The sequence below is a fragment of the Humulus lupulus genome, chromosome 3, assembly GCF_963169125.1.
Source record: "Humulus lupulus chromosome 3, drHumLupu1.1, whole genome shotgun sequence".
Classification (NCBI taxonomy): domain Eukaryota; kingdom Viridiplantae; phylum Streptophyta; class Magnoliopsida; order Rosales; family Cannabaceae; genus Humulus; species Humulus lupulus.
The window spans coordinates 202,670,690-202,686,467 of NC_084795.1; the positions used below are offsets into that span (position 1 = coordinate 202,670,690).

At 36.0% G+C, this 15,778-nt stretch overlaps 1 protein-coding gene and 1 non-coding gene across 2 annotated transcripts; both read right to left on the reverse strand.

The window, feature by feature from the left end:
• Positions 1–5,894: 5,894 nt before the first annotated feature.
• Positions 5,895–7,234, reverse strand: LOC133823364 (polygalacturonase inhibitor-like). Its single transcript, XM_062256055.1, has one exon. It carries the CDS (start codon positions 7,198–7,200, stop codon positions 6,199–6,201), a length of 1,002 nt encoding a protein of 333 aa, XP_062112039.1. The 5' UTR covers positions 7,201–7,234; the 3' UTR covers positions 5,895–6,198.
• Positions 7,235–14,777: 7,543 nt separating this feature from the next.
• On the reverse strand, positions 14,778–14,884 carry LOC133827875 (small nucleolar RNA R71). The gene has a single exon (XR_009890524.1). It is a non-coding gene; the product is annotated as a small nucleolar RNA R71 (small nucleolar RNA).
• Positions 14,885–15,778: the final 894 nt, after the last annotated feature.

A 15,778-nucleotide genomic window follows, 5' to 3' on the forward strand; every position in this document is an offset into this window, starting at 1 on the left:
TGGCCATAATGATTATGGAAGTGACAAAACTTAGTTGTATCTCCTTTTGAAATGTCCATCTTGATAGGAGCTGGTTGCCTAAATAGTATGGTGGTGTGGTTGTCCTGGTATATTTATTCTCGGCTGTCGACCTAAGCCATGTAATTGGTGAACCTTGGTTCATATCTATTCTGTTTAGGGCGTTTATTGTCGGACGTAGAAGATTCAGTGCTTGCCCTTTTTTCGCTATTTATGTTGTTGTTCTTAACACCATTGTTGGACTTACTAGGGTCGCCAATGACTTTGGCCGACTCTTCTTTTTTGTGTTTGGGGCTTTTCCTTCATTGGCGATAGCCTCCTCCATCTTGATGTATTTATCAGCTCGGTCCAAAAACTGTTGGGTGTTCCTAACTCCATTTTTCCGCAAAATACTCCATAATGGGGATTGGTGTTGTACCGCAGCTATAATGGCCATCATCTTTCCTTCATCTCCCATTGTTTTGGTGCGAACATCCGCTCTTATCAAGCTCTGAATATACTCTTTGAGAGGCTTTCCTTCCTTTTTCCTTATATCTACTAGTTGATTTGCTTTGGTTGGATGTATGCGACTAACATAAAATTGTCCATAAAACTCATTGACGAACATTTCCCATGAAGTTATGCTGGTCGGGGGAAATTTATAGTACCACTTCTAAGCAACATCAGACAGAGTGGCGGGGAAAATCCTACACCGAGCATCCTCGGACATCGTCTGAATATCCATTTGTATCTCAACCTTGTTTACGTGAGAAACTTGGTCTTCTCTTCTAGTATAGTTGTGTAGCACATGCATTTTAAATTTACTTGGGATTTCAGCCACAAAAATTCAATTAATGAAAGGAGTGTCCTTCTTCCGATCATAGTCTATGTGGGAAGTTTTATTGTTAACTAGCTGTTGAACTGCCTGGTTCAAAGCATCTATTTGGGCCTGGACAACAACTGGTATTGCAGAGGCAAGAGTAGTCACAACAGGGATATGCTCACCATACTTTTCTCTTCGGTTGGTTAGTATATCCCTCATATCTTCACTTCATTTTCTTTGTTATGATGCTCCCAGTTGATCAAAGACATAAGGCTGCCTTGGCTTCCCCCGACATTTTGAGTTACTGGTTGATGATTCATTAGCGGAGGAGGTGGAAGGTCCTGCTACTCGAACCTTTGCTCATCAGGTTGACCGACGTTTCTTCTTGGAAATTTGTTGTATTTGGAATCCCCTTCATTATAATAATGTCCATCTATAAACGAAGACTCGTGAGTGCGCGACCTGCTGTACACACTATCTCCTTCTCTTCATCCAAAATAGTACTGATAAATCGAAGGAGGCCTATGAGGTATGCATTGGTACCTAGGTCTTGGGATATTATTTTGTTGTGGGGGATCTCTGACCACAAAACTAAAGTCTGGCTCCCTCCTATTTCCTGAGGGAACATTCTCTGGTCCTCTTTCAGGTAGGACATGATCGTCAGTTACAGAACGTCTTGACCTTTGCAGATGTTTTTCGTCCTTATTCTGTCGAGGTGGCTATTCGCTGACTCGACCAGGCCGAGGAGGTTGACGTCGCTCGTTATGTCTACCAGAATTCTAGGGCTGCTTTTCTGGTTGAGAAGCCTGGTGCTATTGTTGATTTTGAGGATTTCATGATGGTTCAAGTTGAGGGTTCTGTGTAGGTCGAACTCCTTGTGCTAACTGTATAGCTAGCTCCAAGGCCACAGTTACATCCCTCTAATGCCAATCCATCTCAGCTTGCCTATCATTGAGCTCTCGCCATTGTCTGTCAATTTCCATTTGTTGCACGAACATGGTCTCAGCAACATTCTCCTAGTTAGCCTTCAAAGTGGCTAACTCATCATGCAACGTTCCCATGGCTCGTCACAGGGTTCCAGCATCCAATTCCTAGCTTGCTTACTCTAGTTCCACTCGAGGCTCCTCTTTAGTAACTCCCGGCGGAGGGGGTGGGTTTTGAGTATTCTCAGACGTCTCACTGGCCTCCTAAACCTACATTTTCCTGTTAAATTTAGCCATTTTTTCCTTCTTGAGTTTGACTCTCAATGAATGCACCAAAATGTTGACTAGAGATTTGGCCAACAACACTATGTCAAAATAAAAATATAAAATAAGAAATGAACTTAAGAATAACAAACAACACACATATTTATAGTGGTTCAACCCCGCTGTTCTGTAATGATCTACGTCCACTTAGTACTCTTATTTATATAAATTCTAAAAACCTATGATCAGATGACTACAGTCAACCAAGTTTCACAAGCTAAGAGAGAGTATACAAAAACGTGTATAATAGCACTAGATTCTCCTAATTCTCTGAAATTAAAGAATTATCGCCCCCCCCCCCCCCCCCCCCCCCTCTTCAAGGAATTCTTAAGTCCTCTATTTATAGACTCAAGAGTGTACATAGATGGGTCATGGGCCTTGTGTAACTTGTAAATATAAAATAATATGTAAATAATGCAATCTAGATTTGAAATAACAAATATCTGTATATTAAACAAACTTTGAGTTTTAATTGCATTTTATCAAGCAGCTCTGATCGCATGTCTGTTGTCAACTTCTTCTCCTATTTCTCTGCATAAATTATGAATTTACCTGATAGCATGTTTTCTTCTCCTGTCTGGTCATGGATCGATCAGTCCTCTATAACTGTCTCGTCATGTGTCCTTCAAGTGCGTTATGTTTGTGCCACATTATCCTGCTAAATTTTTGAGAAACAAGTTTTAAGTTAGAATGATATTTTTTATGTTTTATGTATTTGATTTTTTTTTAATTTCTATTTGTAGGCCATAGTTGAATTGATTAAAACACCTAATACTGTGTCGAAATCATTAAAATGGATATCACGAGGCCCTATGTTTAATGTGATTATATCATTCTTATTATATAAATGATACTCAATTTAACACAATGGAACGTGATAATAGCAGAAAGACACAAAATTATGGTGTTAGTATTGTCACCAAAACTTTTCAAGTATCTAGTTCCAAAGATAAAAATCTCATAGAATATGATATGACATTCTACAGAGTTATCAAAGAAATTTGGGAATTAGATTATATAAATGTTCAAATTCCTCTTTTTGTATGTGATTGGGTGAAGAGTGATAACGGGGTTAAACAAGAGAAATTCATATTTACATTGGTTGACTTGAATCGAATAGGGCACAAATATGACTGATTTATAATGGTGTCCCAAGCCTAGCAAGTTTTCAATGTCATTGATCCTTTAGATGCTCACTGGTCGGTTGTGTTAACAAGACAACCAAAAGATTATCACCTAAAAGAATCTCACAAAGGTGATGTTTACTCAAACAAGAAACTTTTGTGCTTGACGCACCGCCTTCTGATGTCACAATTGAGGACGAAAACATTAGTTTATGCGAGGGTGGTGAAGGTTTATGGTTTAAAAATTAAGTGTTACTTGACAAATTAAGTGGTTTTTACATGAAAACAATTTTAGAACAAGGTACTTTGCGTTTTGTAACCTTTGGTGGGAAACCACTGCAATACTTTATGAGCTAACTTTTCTTTTTTCTTCAAATGTAGGTACACAAATATTGATCCCCCTTTATTTGATGATGATGTTGACCCATTTGGCAATGATAATGATGAGGTGGGTGAAATCCTACAAGAAGTTGAAATTATTAAGATATATGGGGGTAAAACAGTTTGTGATGACGTCATAAAGGCTAGAAGTGAGGGTGAAAAATTAATGGTTGACTATAATCGATTGGAGATATCAATTGGAAATGGGGCAACGAAGATGGCAATTCATATTGGAGTGTTGGCACGTTGCCACATTCCTTTGAATATCGATGACTGGAGGTTGGTCCTAAATGAAACTAAAGAGCTAATTTCGAAGGAAATTAATGTAAGCTTGTTATCAACAAGAGAGACAACGTAGTTGCATTGGGATACATTCGTAAGACTGATAGTACATATATCTATGGAAAAAAGATGCCTAAAGAAGTTTCTCATGTATTCGTTGTGGTAGCCCACTAAGAGATGGCTAGGCTACCATTTCCTAATTTGAATCCAGGGATCACTTTGGTAGGTCAAGTAGTTCGAGTATCAGTAACTTGGCATAAACATCTTATTATCAATGAAAGTGTGTGGGGACAGGTAATGTCTATAAGTTATTATCGCCTAACTTATTTTAACTTTTCCTTGGGTCGTAAGCAGAAGAGAAAGAGAGAAGGTATTGAGGCAATGATACCTTCCACCCAACATCATCAACCCCCAAAGCTTACACCTGTAGAGCCATTGACACAGGAGGTAGTGCCAATCTCTCATAATGATTCAACATCTATGTGAAGCACTTTGACCTCTTTATTTAAGTTTGTATCACCATAGGATAATGACCACCACAAGAAGATTAATAACCCATAATATGTATTTGGATACAACACGATTGCTATGCTTTTCAAGGATGATGTGACACAATTTTGCAACATGGACAAGATTGGACAAACTTCGATGATATTGTATTTGAGGTATATAATCATGCCTTTTATAATTATAAGTTTAAATTATATGCATGCTTTTTATAATCCAATATGAGTAACTTCTAGGTTGTTGGATTATATACTACATAACAATGGTTTGGATCATTAGTACACATTTCAACATCCAGGTGAAGTTAGTGTAGGTCATGAGAATAAGCGTGCTCAAGCACTTAAAGATAAATCCATTCAGATGGGCGAGAAGCAATTCCTTCTTTATCCCTGGAATAGCAAGTAAGTTTATATTGAGTTTTGAAATGTTAAGTTCATATTGTCATCTAAACTATTAATTGTTTTAGTGAAACGAGTAGTTTTTACTCAACACACTCACTTGGATCAACTATGTGTGGACGACGCATTGAACTTCTCAATGATCATCAAGACAAATAGATTGTTACAAATATTTGTAAATATGTATATAATTAAATGCATTGTTGTTATTATTACATTGACTATTAGTTTAAAAAATTTGTACTTGTTTTTCTTTGTATTTTTCCTAAATTTTTTCATTAATTTTAATATATTAATGTTGTAATTTCTTTGTTAGTTTGATTTTGCTATAATAAAAAAATAACCTTGATATTGAATTTTTTATTGTATGCTATCAATTGATTATATATATATATTTAAATAATCAGAGAAAAAGATTTAAAACTATAATTGAGCATTTAACAACACTTGTACGAATTAATTAGAACACTTATAAATAGCAACACTCAAAATAAAATTGTTACTTTATGTATTTGAAAAGTGTTGCTATATCTCATTTATATATAAGAATTTAAATACTATTTTAGACAACACTTTTACAAGTGTTACCTTAGAATATTTCCTTTTGGCAACAGTATAGGAGGCAACACTTCGATATTTTTTAGTTAGAAAAAAACATTACTAAAAACATTTTATTTAGTAATGAACATTGACAGTTTTTAACTGATGGCAAAGCTACTCCTATATCAATATTGACAAATACAACAGTTAAACTGTGTTCCTTACTCAATAGTAACAATTGAAAATTGTAGCAAAACATCATTTTTGTAGAAGTGAATATAAAAATTCATAAAAAAATTAATTAGCAGGGAACACAACTATTAGTTAATGAATATTGTGTGATGCCATAATAATCAGGTGAAAATGAAATTGTGAAATAATGTTGAATATTTATTATTTTTTGCATTTTAAGTATATTGTATTACCTCAAATCCTAGAGGCTAGAGCTAAACAAACGTACGTACACTTTGGTGGAAGAAGATAGAGCACAAACAAAGACAGACCAATGGGCTAATGGAATTACTATCTGAGTCCGTACACTCTGTTGTCGCATTGTTTGAAAGTGACTATACGCTTCCCTATGTTAATAATATGCTTGGAACAAAACAAAGTGATATTCTCATCAACATCAGAAATTTAAAACATAATAATTGCTCTAGACATGATTGCTTATACACTCCTCTCCTCTTCAAACAGAAACAGGATTGTTGTTTTTAAAACAATCATCTTTGGCCATCATCAAACAGTACCGTTTACAAAGAAAGACAAGATGCTGTACATTCAGCATGCAACACATAAATAAAACGACATTAGAGAAACACATTACTCATAAAACATCAAAGATAAAACGACATAGACAATAAAAGCTAGGTCAGGAAAACTAAACTTCAGCTGCATCACTATTTGCAACGTTGTAGCGGAGCACCACATAAACAAAGGTTATGGAAATACGACGTGCCTTCGAATCTCTGCAACTTCCCACCCACCGGAAACTTCCCACACAACCTATTATAAGTCACATTCAAAAACTGCAAATCATTCAGTGCGGTAAGTCCGACAGGAAGACTCCCCGTTATCTTATAATGATTAACATCCAACCACGCCAAGCTCTTGGGGAAGTCAACTTTAGACATGTCAAACTCCAGCAAATTCCTCGACAGGTCTACAAATTCGACCTTCTTGTCCGACCCGAACAACGCTTTCGGGTCACCTTCAAGCTTGTTCCTCGACAAGTCTATATTAGCGAAGTCCTTCTTTATTCCCAACGAAGCTGGTATTTTACTGGAGAGCTGGTTATGAGACAACACCAAATAAAACCTCTCTCCTTTAAACTCTCCGAACGAGTCTGGGATCGGTCCAGTTAGTTTGTTCCGGTCCAGCCGAAGGTAGTTAAGCTTTGGTAGCTTGGAGAGCGAAGCCGGGATCGGTCCAGCTAGTTTGTTGAAAGAGAGGTCGAGGGAAGTGAGGCTGGTGAGTTGGCTTAAGAAACCTGGAACCGAACCGGAGAGGCTGGTCCAATCTAGTCGGAGGCTCTTGAGGCGTTTGAGTTTAGCAATGGCCGGTGGGATGGGACCCGTGAGGTTAACTTGTTTGTGGAGGTCGAGGTTCTCCAGGTAAGGGAGGTCTTCGACTTGGGGTGGGATAGGTCCCGACAGAGAACCAGCAATGACTGATAAGGAGGTGATACGGTGCGTTTTGGTGTCACACTCGACGCAGTACCATTCACAGCAGTCGGTGTCTTCATGCCATGAGGTGAGAACATAGGGGTCATTGAAAGCTTTCTTGATTTGGAGAAGGACTGTTTTGTCATTTTGGTTGCATAGCTCTGAGAGTGCAGGGTGAAGAAGAGTGGTGAAGAAGAGGAGAGTAAGGATAACGGTTGTCATTAATTTGTTCTCCATAGGTTTTGCTTTGTGGGATTAGTATATGAAACACTCTTCCTTTATAGGCTGGATTTATAGGCTTTTTGTTTTAAAATGATATTGTCACATATTTGGTAGGTGGATTTGTTTTTGGATGCATGATGCAAGTGCTGAAATTTTGATCTTTTGACAGCTCAATTCTTACTGTATACAAATACTTTAACAGTTTTACATAATAATTGTTTCTTGGATAATTTACACGCAATTTTTCAATATAATAATAATCATCCTTTAAAAAAAAATAGATAAATAATAATAGCAAAATATAGATTTACAGCTAATTATAAGATTTTACTTCCGTCTATTATAAAAATATGTGTGTACGTACCAAAGTTTTTCATGGGTGAATCCTTGAAATTAGTAGTTTTTATGGCATTGAAATTGGGTTGGTTGGGAATGGGATTGAACATCCTTCAATTTATGAAATCAATCTTATTTTCTAAAATATTGTAGTCGACTATATGAATATCAATCTATTCTTTTTTTTTTTTTTTTTTTTTGTAATATCTTATACTGAAATCAGATTTTTGTAGGTTGTATAACGTGAAAAATGTCATACATATTCGAGTTTGCGGCTATATATATAACATTTATTGCAATATTCGTAATTAAAAAGTACTTTTAATAATAGAGCCAAAGATACAGAGGTTGATTTCATATAAGGTGGACTCTGTTGGAGAATCACATGCATCTCCACCCCCACTACATAGAGTTACACCAGAATTAGTTGTTAGGGTCGTATTCTATATTATTATATTAGAATATACTGAATAATATATTTTTATATAGTACTATAGGAGTCTGATTATATCATGTTTAGTATAGGTGCGCGTCAACTAACACTCCTATTTAAAAATTATGGAAAAATTAAATAATGTTGCTTATTGATAAAAGTCTTAGTAAGTGTTACATTTGCAGATTATTACGACATACTTACATAGGCTCACGACAAGCTAAAATATTGTGAAAAATATTGGTTGCTGTCGATTTTGTTAACTGGTTTCACACTAAATGTTTTATTAACATTTTTGGAAGGAGTAAACATGCCATTGTATGATTTAGTCAATATTTTTTATTAACTTTTTGGGTTAAATTTGTAATTTTCCTAATATGCATATGTGCATAGTGTTCCAATACATGCAACATTAATTATCAAAGCATAATAAATACGTCGGAACACACAGAGATTTCTACTATTTTACACAATTTATAGCTTATGATCCACATTATTTTTAGCCTAATTGTTGTTACTACATTTTGGTTGATGGAAGTTTAAATAACTTATTGGGGTTGAAAGTAATTATTGAACATAACTTACTGGGGTTGAAAGTAATTATTGAACCTTTTTTGGTGACATGTTATTTGTTTATTGAAGTAGTTTATTCTACCGATTGTCTTTTAAGAATTATATGCATCATCTTTAAATTAATATATCATAATTTTTTTACAATAACAAAGTAGTAAATATATAAGGGAGTCTGATTAACATAAAACATGCCACATGATCATAATAATTTAGATATAAATTAGTGCTTATAAGTCTATTCAGATTAAATTGGTACTTGTAGACTTGGGTCAATAGGGCACGCTAAATTCACGTGTAGCACCAAAACGGTCGATCGTTCGCTAATGTCACAATAACATCAGTATCATTTGATGAATTGTTTGGTGAGAATAGGAGTTCACCTTCAAATATGTCACATCTGGTTACTTGCTCATCTGACACTGTCCAGTTTTCGTTGTCGTGTTGAGTGTAGGTCACATCCCACTACTACAAAAATGGGATTTTCCGACAGTTTTTAACTGTCGCTATTGAGCAACAACGACAGTCGACTAACTGTCGTATTTCCCTATGCCGGCATAGGGTAGCTACGCCGACAGTTATTATGTGTCGTCGTTGGTGGAAACGCCGAAATTATTAGGTGTCGTCGTTGCTGGCTACACTGACAGTTATTAGGTGTCGTCGTTGCGGACAATGCCGATAGTTATTAAGTGTCGCCGTTGCTGGCAACGCCGACAGTTATTAAGTGTCGTCGTTGCTGGCAACGCCGACAGTTAATAGGTGTTGTCATTGCTGGCAACGCCGACAGTTATTATGTGTCGTGATTGGCTGTCTATGGTGACAGTTTTTAACTGTCGCAAAGTTTCCACACCAGAGGACATTGGAAATATGTTGCAATGCCCCCTGGTTTCAAAATCAACGCAGCAATTGCAGTAAAAGAATGCTCATCAAAAATTAAATTAAATTAAATTAACATTGGTAACATTAACTTTACATTTGATTAGTTCTAACACTTTCTAAATAAAAGAAATACATAGTTCCAAAAAAGTTTACCATAAAATGAATATTTAGCACAGTACATACCTCAAAAAGCTAAATTAACTACCTATAATTTGTTAGATTGATTCTGTATTTGATTAATTCTAATAATTTCTAATATAAGAAATACAAAGTTCAAAAAATTACTAAATCCCCTCACATAGGTACTAAGCATGCAAGCATCATTTAGCGAGTTGCGGTAGAATATATTTTGCCCACTCTTCTTGAACTTCATTAAGTTTAGCGTCAGTATATGGTAAATCTGAATTGACCTGCAAATAATTTAAATTATAAGTTACATGTCAAATATATATGAAATTAAAATATAACTTTATTAAAGTTAAAAGGTAAACACATTTAATTATTACATTATTCGATAGATATGCTCTGGTTCTTTGTTGTGAAATGAGATCCCTAGCATACTTCATGCAGTAGATACCGTACTCTGTGGTTTTGGTTGTTGTCGGCACTGTTAACATAGAAAAATGTAAGAGTATATTACATACTTGTTAGTATACTTATAATTTAAATATTATGTTTTATAAAGTTGAATGTTACTTACTTTTGGACTATCATACTTTAGACTTACAACTCTTTTTCCTTTTTCCGTATCATATAGCGTAAAAGCACTATACATAATAAAAGTATTTTAATTAGCAAACAAGTACTATTAAAAAGATAATATACTTTAAGGAATGAAACTTATATAAACTTACAGCCTAACTATATTTTTAATCTCAATGCATAATTGAAGGTTAATGGGATCCAAGAACGCCACTGAATGTGAGTGAGGTTGAAATAGCAATAACATCCAATGTTCACTAGAAAACAAACAATCAAATATTTAGAAAATGACTATATGAACTTAACATTTCAAAACTCAATATAAACTTACTTGTTATTCCAGGGACAAATAAGGAACTGCTTCTCGCCCATTTGAATGAGTTGATCTTTAAGTGCTTAAGCACGCTTATTCTCATGACCTAAACTAACTTCACCTAGATGCTGAAGCACATACAAATGATCCAACCCATTGGTATGTAGTATATAATCCAACAACCTAGAAATTAATCATATTTAATTATAAAAGGCATGCATATAATTCAAACTTTAAATTATAAGAGACATGAATATATACCTCAAATACAATATCATTGGAGTTTTTCCAATCTTTTCCATGTTGCAAAATTGCATCACATCATCCTTGAAAAGCGTAGCAATCGTGTTGTATCCAAAAACATGCGATGGGATATTAATCTTCTTGTGGTAGTCATTATCCCATGGTGATACAAACTTCAATAAAGAGGTCAAATTGCTTGACATAGATGTCGAATCATTGTGAGAGATTGACACTACCTCCTGTGTCAATGGCTCTGCAGGCAGAAGCTTTGGGGGTTGTGGATGTTGAGTGGAAGGTATCATCGCCTCAATATCTTCTTGCTTTCTCTTCTGCTTATGACCCAAGGAAAAGTTAAAATAAAATAAATTTCAAAATAAAATAAGTTAGGCGATAAAAACTTATAGACATTACCTATCCCCACTCACTTTCGTCGAAAATAAGATGTTTATGCCACGCTACAGGTACCCCAACTGTTTGACCTACCAAAGTGATCCTTGCATTCAAATTAGGAAATTGTATCCTAGCCATCTCATCGTGGGCTACCTCAACAACTACACGAGCAACTTCTTTAGGCATCTTTTTTCCATGGATATTGTACTATCAGTCTTAAGGATGTATCCCGATGCAACTATGTTGTCTCTCGTTTTGATAGCAAGCTTGCATTTAATATGTTGCATTCAAAAAATAATTAATATAGTACAATAGTGAAATTATTAAGCATTAACATTTGCTAAGTTGATTATGGTAATAATAATACTTCATGCATAATGGGCGGAACTTGTGGTTCTGGTGGAGTAATCATTGGTTGAACATGTGGTGGTTGTGGTGGTGGTGGTGGTGGTGCTAGTATTGGTGGAACAAGCACTTGTTGAACATATGGTGCAAGTGGTGGTGGTGGTGATACATTAGAGGTTGCTCTTCCCACACAAGAACACGATGCATGTGATGACTCACTGATATTGCTATGTGTCGATCTAAATTGCTCCATCAATGGATTTAACTTCTCCTTTGTTCGATGGTTCCTCTCATCAGATTGTCGAATTTGCTCTTCCAACCTATTAATGCGGCTATCTTCTGAAGTAGTTACTTCGAGCTGACATTTTCTCTTAGGCTTTGGTGTCTTAAAAAATTGGGTAGGGGTGACACCTTTAGGCATCCCCCTAACACGTCTAGAATGCTTAAGGGTGCCCAAAGCCAAAATTAGGACATCTTTGGATCCTTCCACCACTAAAGTTCCTTCTGCTACCTTTTGTTTGTAGTCAACTGATTAGTGCTCAAAAATGCAAATTCATTAGTTTTAAAGTGTAAAATAAATTAAGTTTTAATTAATATTTTCATTAATTTATTGTAATATTTGTTTTAATTGAAAATATTAATTTTTTTTCAGGAAATAATTTGCATTTGGACAATAATAAAAAGATAGAAGAAAGAAATAGTTAAAATTGACAAAAAGAGAAGAGAAAATGGTATTCTTGAGATTAAAGCCCAACTGAAGGAGAAGCCCAAGCCCAATTTCCTACCCAGCCCAAGCCCGAGCCTGCAAGCCGCCTCACGCTGCCAGCCTGCCAGCCAACCTCCTCGTGCCACGCGTCTTTCTGTCCACCAGCCTTCCCTTTAGCAACCTTCATTCCAACAGCAACGTGACCCTCCAACTGTCTCATCCTCTCCTCCAAAGTAATCTCCCAGCCCAACTGAAGCTTCCCCAATCCAGTGGCCCAAACGCAGCCCCCTTCATCACAACTAAAGCCCAAATGTGATCACCAGTCACGTTCCAGCAGCCCACGTAGCCAGCCCAAACCCAGGTTTCTCCTCTCCCAGCCAGTGCCTACGTGGCACCTCCTCATTGGCTGGGAATGGGTCTAAACCCTCTTGTGTCACCAGCCACTTTCAACCCATATTTTGTGGGTATTGGGCTTTGCAAAAATTGTTATTTTGAGCAATAAAGCTCATGTCTTTGTGGTATTTTAAAAAAGGGAAAAATTACCATACACCAAAATAACTAGGTTAATATTAGTAATAAGATTTGATTTTTCAAAATCATATTTTATTATTAATATTTCAGATTTATTTTGTAAACCCCATTTTATTGTTTAATTTATTTTTAGTCCCTTTCTCCCTCTATAAATAGGGACTCCTTCTTCACACTTTCTACTCACTTTCTTCTTAGAATTTTGTGAGAATCATGAGCATAATGGCCTAATCTTCCTAGGACGGTTAGGGATGATTCCATATGCTAGTGATGTTGTTTTTCTACTTTGATTTACTATGTTCTTAATGTAATATATTTAAGTTATTTATGTTCTTTCATCTCAATCTCTATTTTGTTATCTTTATTTACTTATGCTAATAGTATATAGGATTAGTCATGCTCTTTCTATGTGCTTATAATTAGTAAAAGTAATATTGATACATAATTTTATGTCTAATCTTCTATTGCATTATTTCCCTTGGGTATTTTTTCATTCTTAGATTTTTCATAAGATTAACATTGTGCTTTTAAAGTAAAGAACTTTATAACTCAAATGAACATTTGTTAGAAAAGAATATGGACTTTAATGTTAGATTTTCCAAGTAAATATTGGGATGTGAACTATTTACTTGTGTATTTTTGTAAATCAAGTAACCAAGTAACTAAACAAGCATATGGATGATTCTTGAAACCTTTCCTTTTCTCAAACTCTTGATTACATCTTACCTTTATTTCACTTATCTCATTTTATCACCTTATCAAAAAGACAATACCAAAATCTCAAACCTCTTTTCATTTACAATTTTATTTATTTCTTGTTACTGACTTTTTGTGTTATTTTTTACTAATATTTTGATTTTAGGTTACCTCCTTGTGGATCGACCGCCCGATATTACTACAACTACCGCTTAGGGGTAGTCACATTTTGGGCATTAAAAAAATTTTGGCGCCGTTGCCGGGGAGTTAGTTTTCAAAGGTTTAGTAAAAATTTTACAAAAATATTAGTAACTTTATTTGTGTTTTTGTTGGAATAAATATTGTGTTAGTGTAGTTTTTATTTTTTTTTATTTATTTACTAATTGTGTGAGTAACTTTGCCTTAGTTTTCCTTAGAATTTAGGTTTCCAAAAAAATAAACAAAAACAACATAAAATTGTTCATAAAATTTCAATCATAAAATGATTAGTATTGGGAACAATTGTGTAATATTACAAATGGTAGAAACCGATATTGTTCTGTCTAGAAAGATTGGTTGTTAAATAAGGTTTATGATAGCGTTACCCTCCACACTTACCTGGGAACCTCAGGGAGTTTTGTCTAAGCAAGTGTGGGTCTAAAGTGATACCTTGGCAACCTTCCCAATCAGTCTGGGAACATTTTGACCATCTATCTTTGCACTATTACATTGTTGAACTTATTACTATAAGAAAACCACGTTTGTTCTATCAAAATAAGCAATTTCACTCTGCTTAAAGGTTGTTTGGTCGAAAAGGTTGACTTGTGATCCACCATACTTACTCAGTAACCTCGGGGAGTTCTAGTAAGGCGTTGGAGATCACCCAAAAACCTCCAAATCCACCTGGGAACAAGTTTAACAAAAAAAAGAGTAAAAAAAAAATAAAGTAATAAAATTCTGATTTCCGAGAGTGGATGAATCATCATGAAACTTCTAGTGACACTTCTTCCAATTCATCCGCCACTCCTTCCAGAACTCCTTCCACCAATCCTGCTTCTCTACAAACTTTCACTGATAATAATCCATTCGCAATGGCTCACAATGATGACATCCAACCAGGAACTCTCAATGACTACCTCCATCCCACTCACACTTCCACGCCTTCATGCATTATCTTCCCTCCTAATATGTCCGCAATAGATTTTAAACCTAGCATGATTCAACTCTTGCCAACGTTTCATGGAATGGAAAACGAAAACCCATACGTGCATATCAGAGAATTCGAGGAGGTAGTAGCCACGTTTCATAACCGAGCCGAAAATGCTGACGCTGTGCGACTGAAGTTCTTCCCTTTCTCCTTGAAGGACAAAGCCAAAAGCTGGTTGTACTCTTTGAGACCTAGGTCGATTGGAACATGGGAGGAGATGACCAAATCTTTCTTTCTGAAACACTTCCCCAGCCATAAGACCAACAGTCTAAAATGACAGATTTCCACATTCTCTCAAAAGGACAATGAAACGTTCTATCAAGTGTGGGAAAGATTCAAAGATATGTTAAATCAGTGCCCGCACCATGGATATGAGAACTGGCGTTTGGTTAGTTAATTCTATGAAGGCCTCACGAGTCATGAGCGCCAGTTTGAAGAAATTCTATGCAATGGTGAATTACTCAAAAAAGAGCCAGACGATGCTCTTGAATATCTCGAAGAAACCGCAAAAAGTCTCACACCTGGACTGGTCCAAGTGCTACTGACAGCACAAACTGACACAAACCATCTGGGATCTATCAACTTCGAGAAGAGGATAGTGTTAAGGCCCAACTCGAAGCTTTGAAAAAGTAGTTTGAGGTCTTAATGACGAAAAATGGCCAAAAATCGCACATGATCGCTTAAGCGGAACCGCAAGAACCTTACTTTTTTTGTGGAGGGACGGAGCATTTAGCTAAGGACTGCTTAGCTTTGAATGAAATGGGGGGGGGGGGGGGGGGGGGGGGCGGGGGGTTATGAGGAGCAATGCAATGCCTTAGGGGCATATAATTAGCCATTCTCCCATACGTACAACCCTGGTTGGAGAAACCAACCAAATTTCAGTTGGAGAGATTCCAACCAAGCTCAGTTGTCTGGAAGCCAATGGAGAAATGAGCAACAAGTTCAACCATCAAAGACGTATTCTGGACCTCAATACAATGCTCATCCACAATGAAGTTCTCTCGAGAATACTCTTCATGCATTCATCGAGGAACAATCCAAACTTAATCATCAAATGATGGAAGAGATCAAGGAAATGAAATGTCAATTCTCAAAATTGACTGGATCCTTGGTCATTCCGGAAAAAGGCAAACTTCCTTCCCAACCGAAATTCAATGTGCAAGGCCAACACATGATCCAATTTTCAAAGTCTGATGATCAAAATGTTAAGGAAGTGAATGCCATCACGACGAGAAGCAGTAAAACTTTGCAAGACCCACCCATAAA

What these genes read in the sequence shown, in the direction of transcription:
- LOC133823364 (XM_062256055.1), bottom strand. Translation starts at nt 7,200, where the DNA reads ATGGAGAACAAATTAATGACAACCGTTATCCTTACTCTCCTCTTCTTC.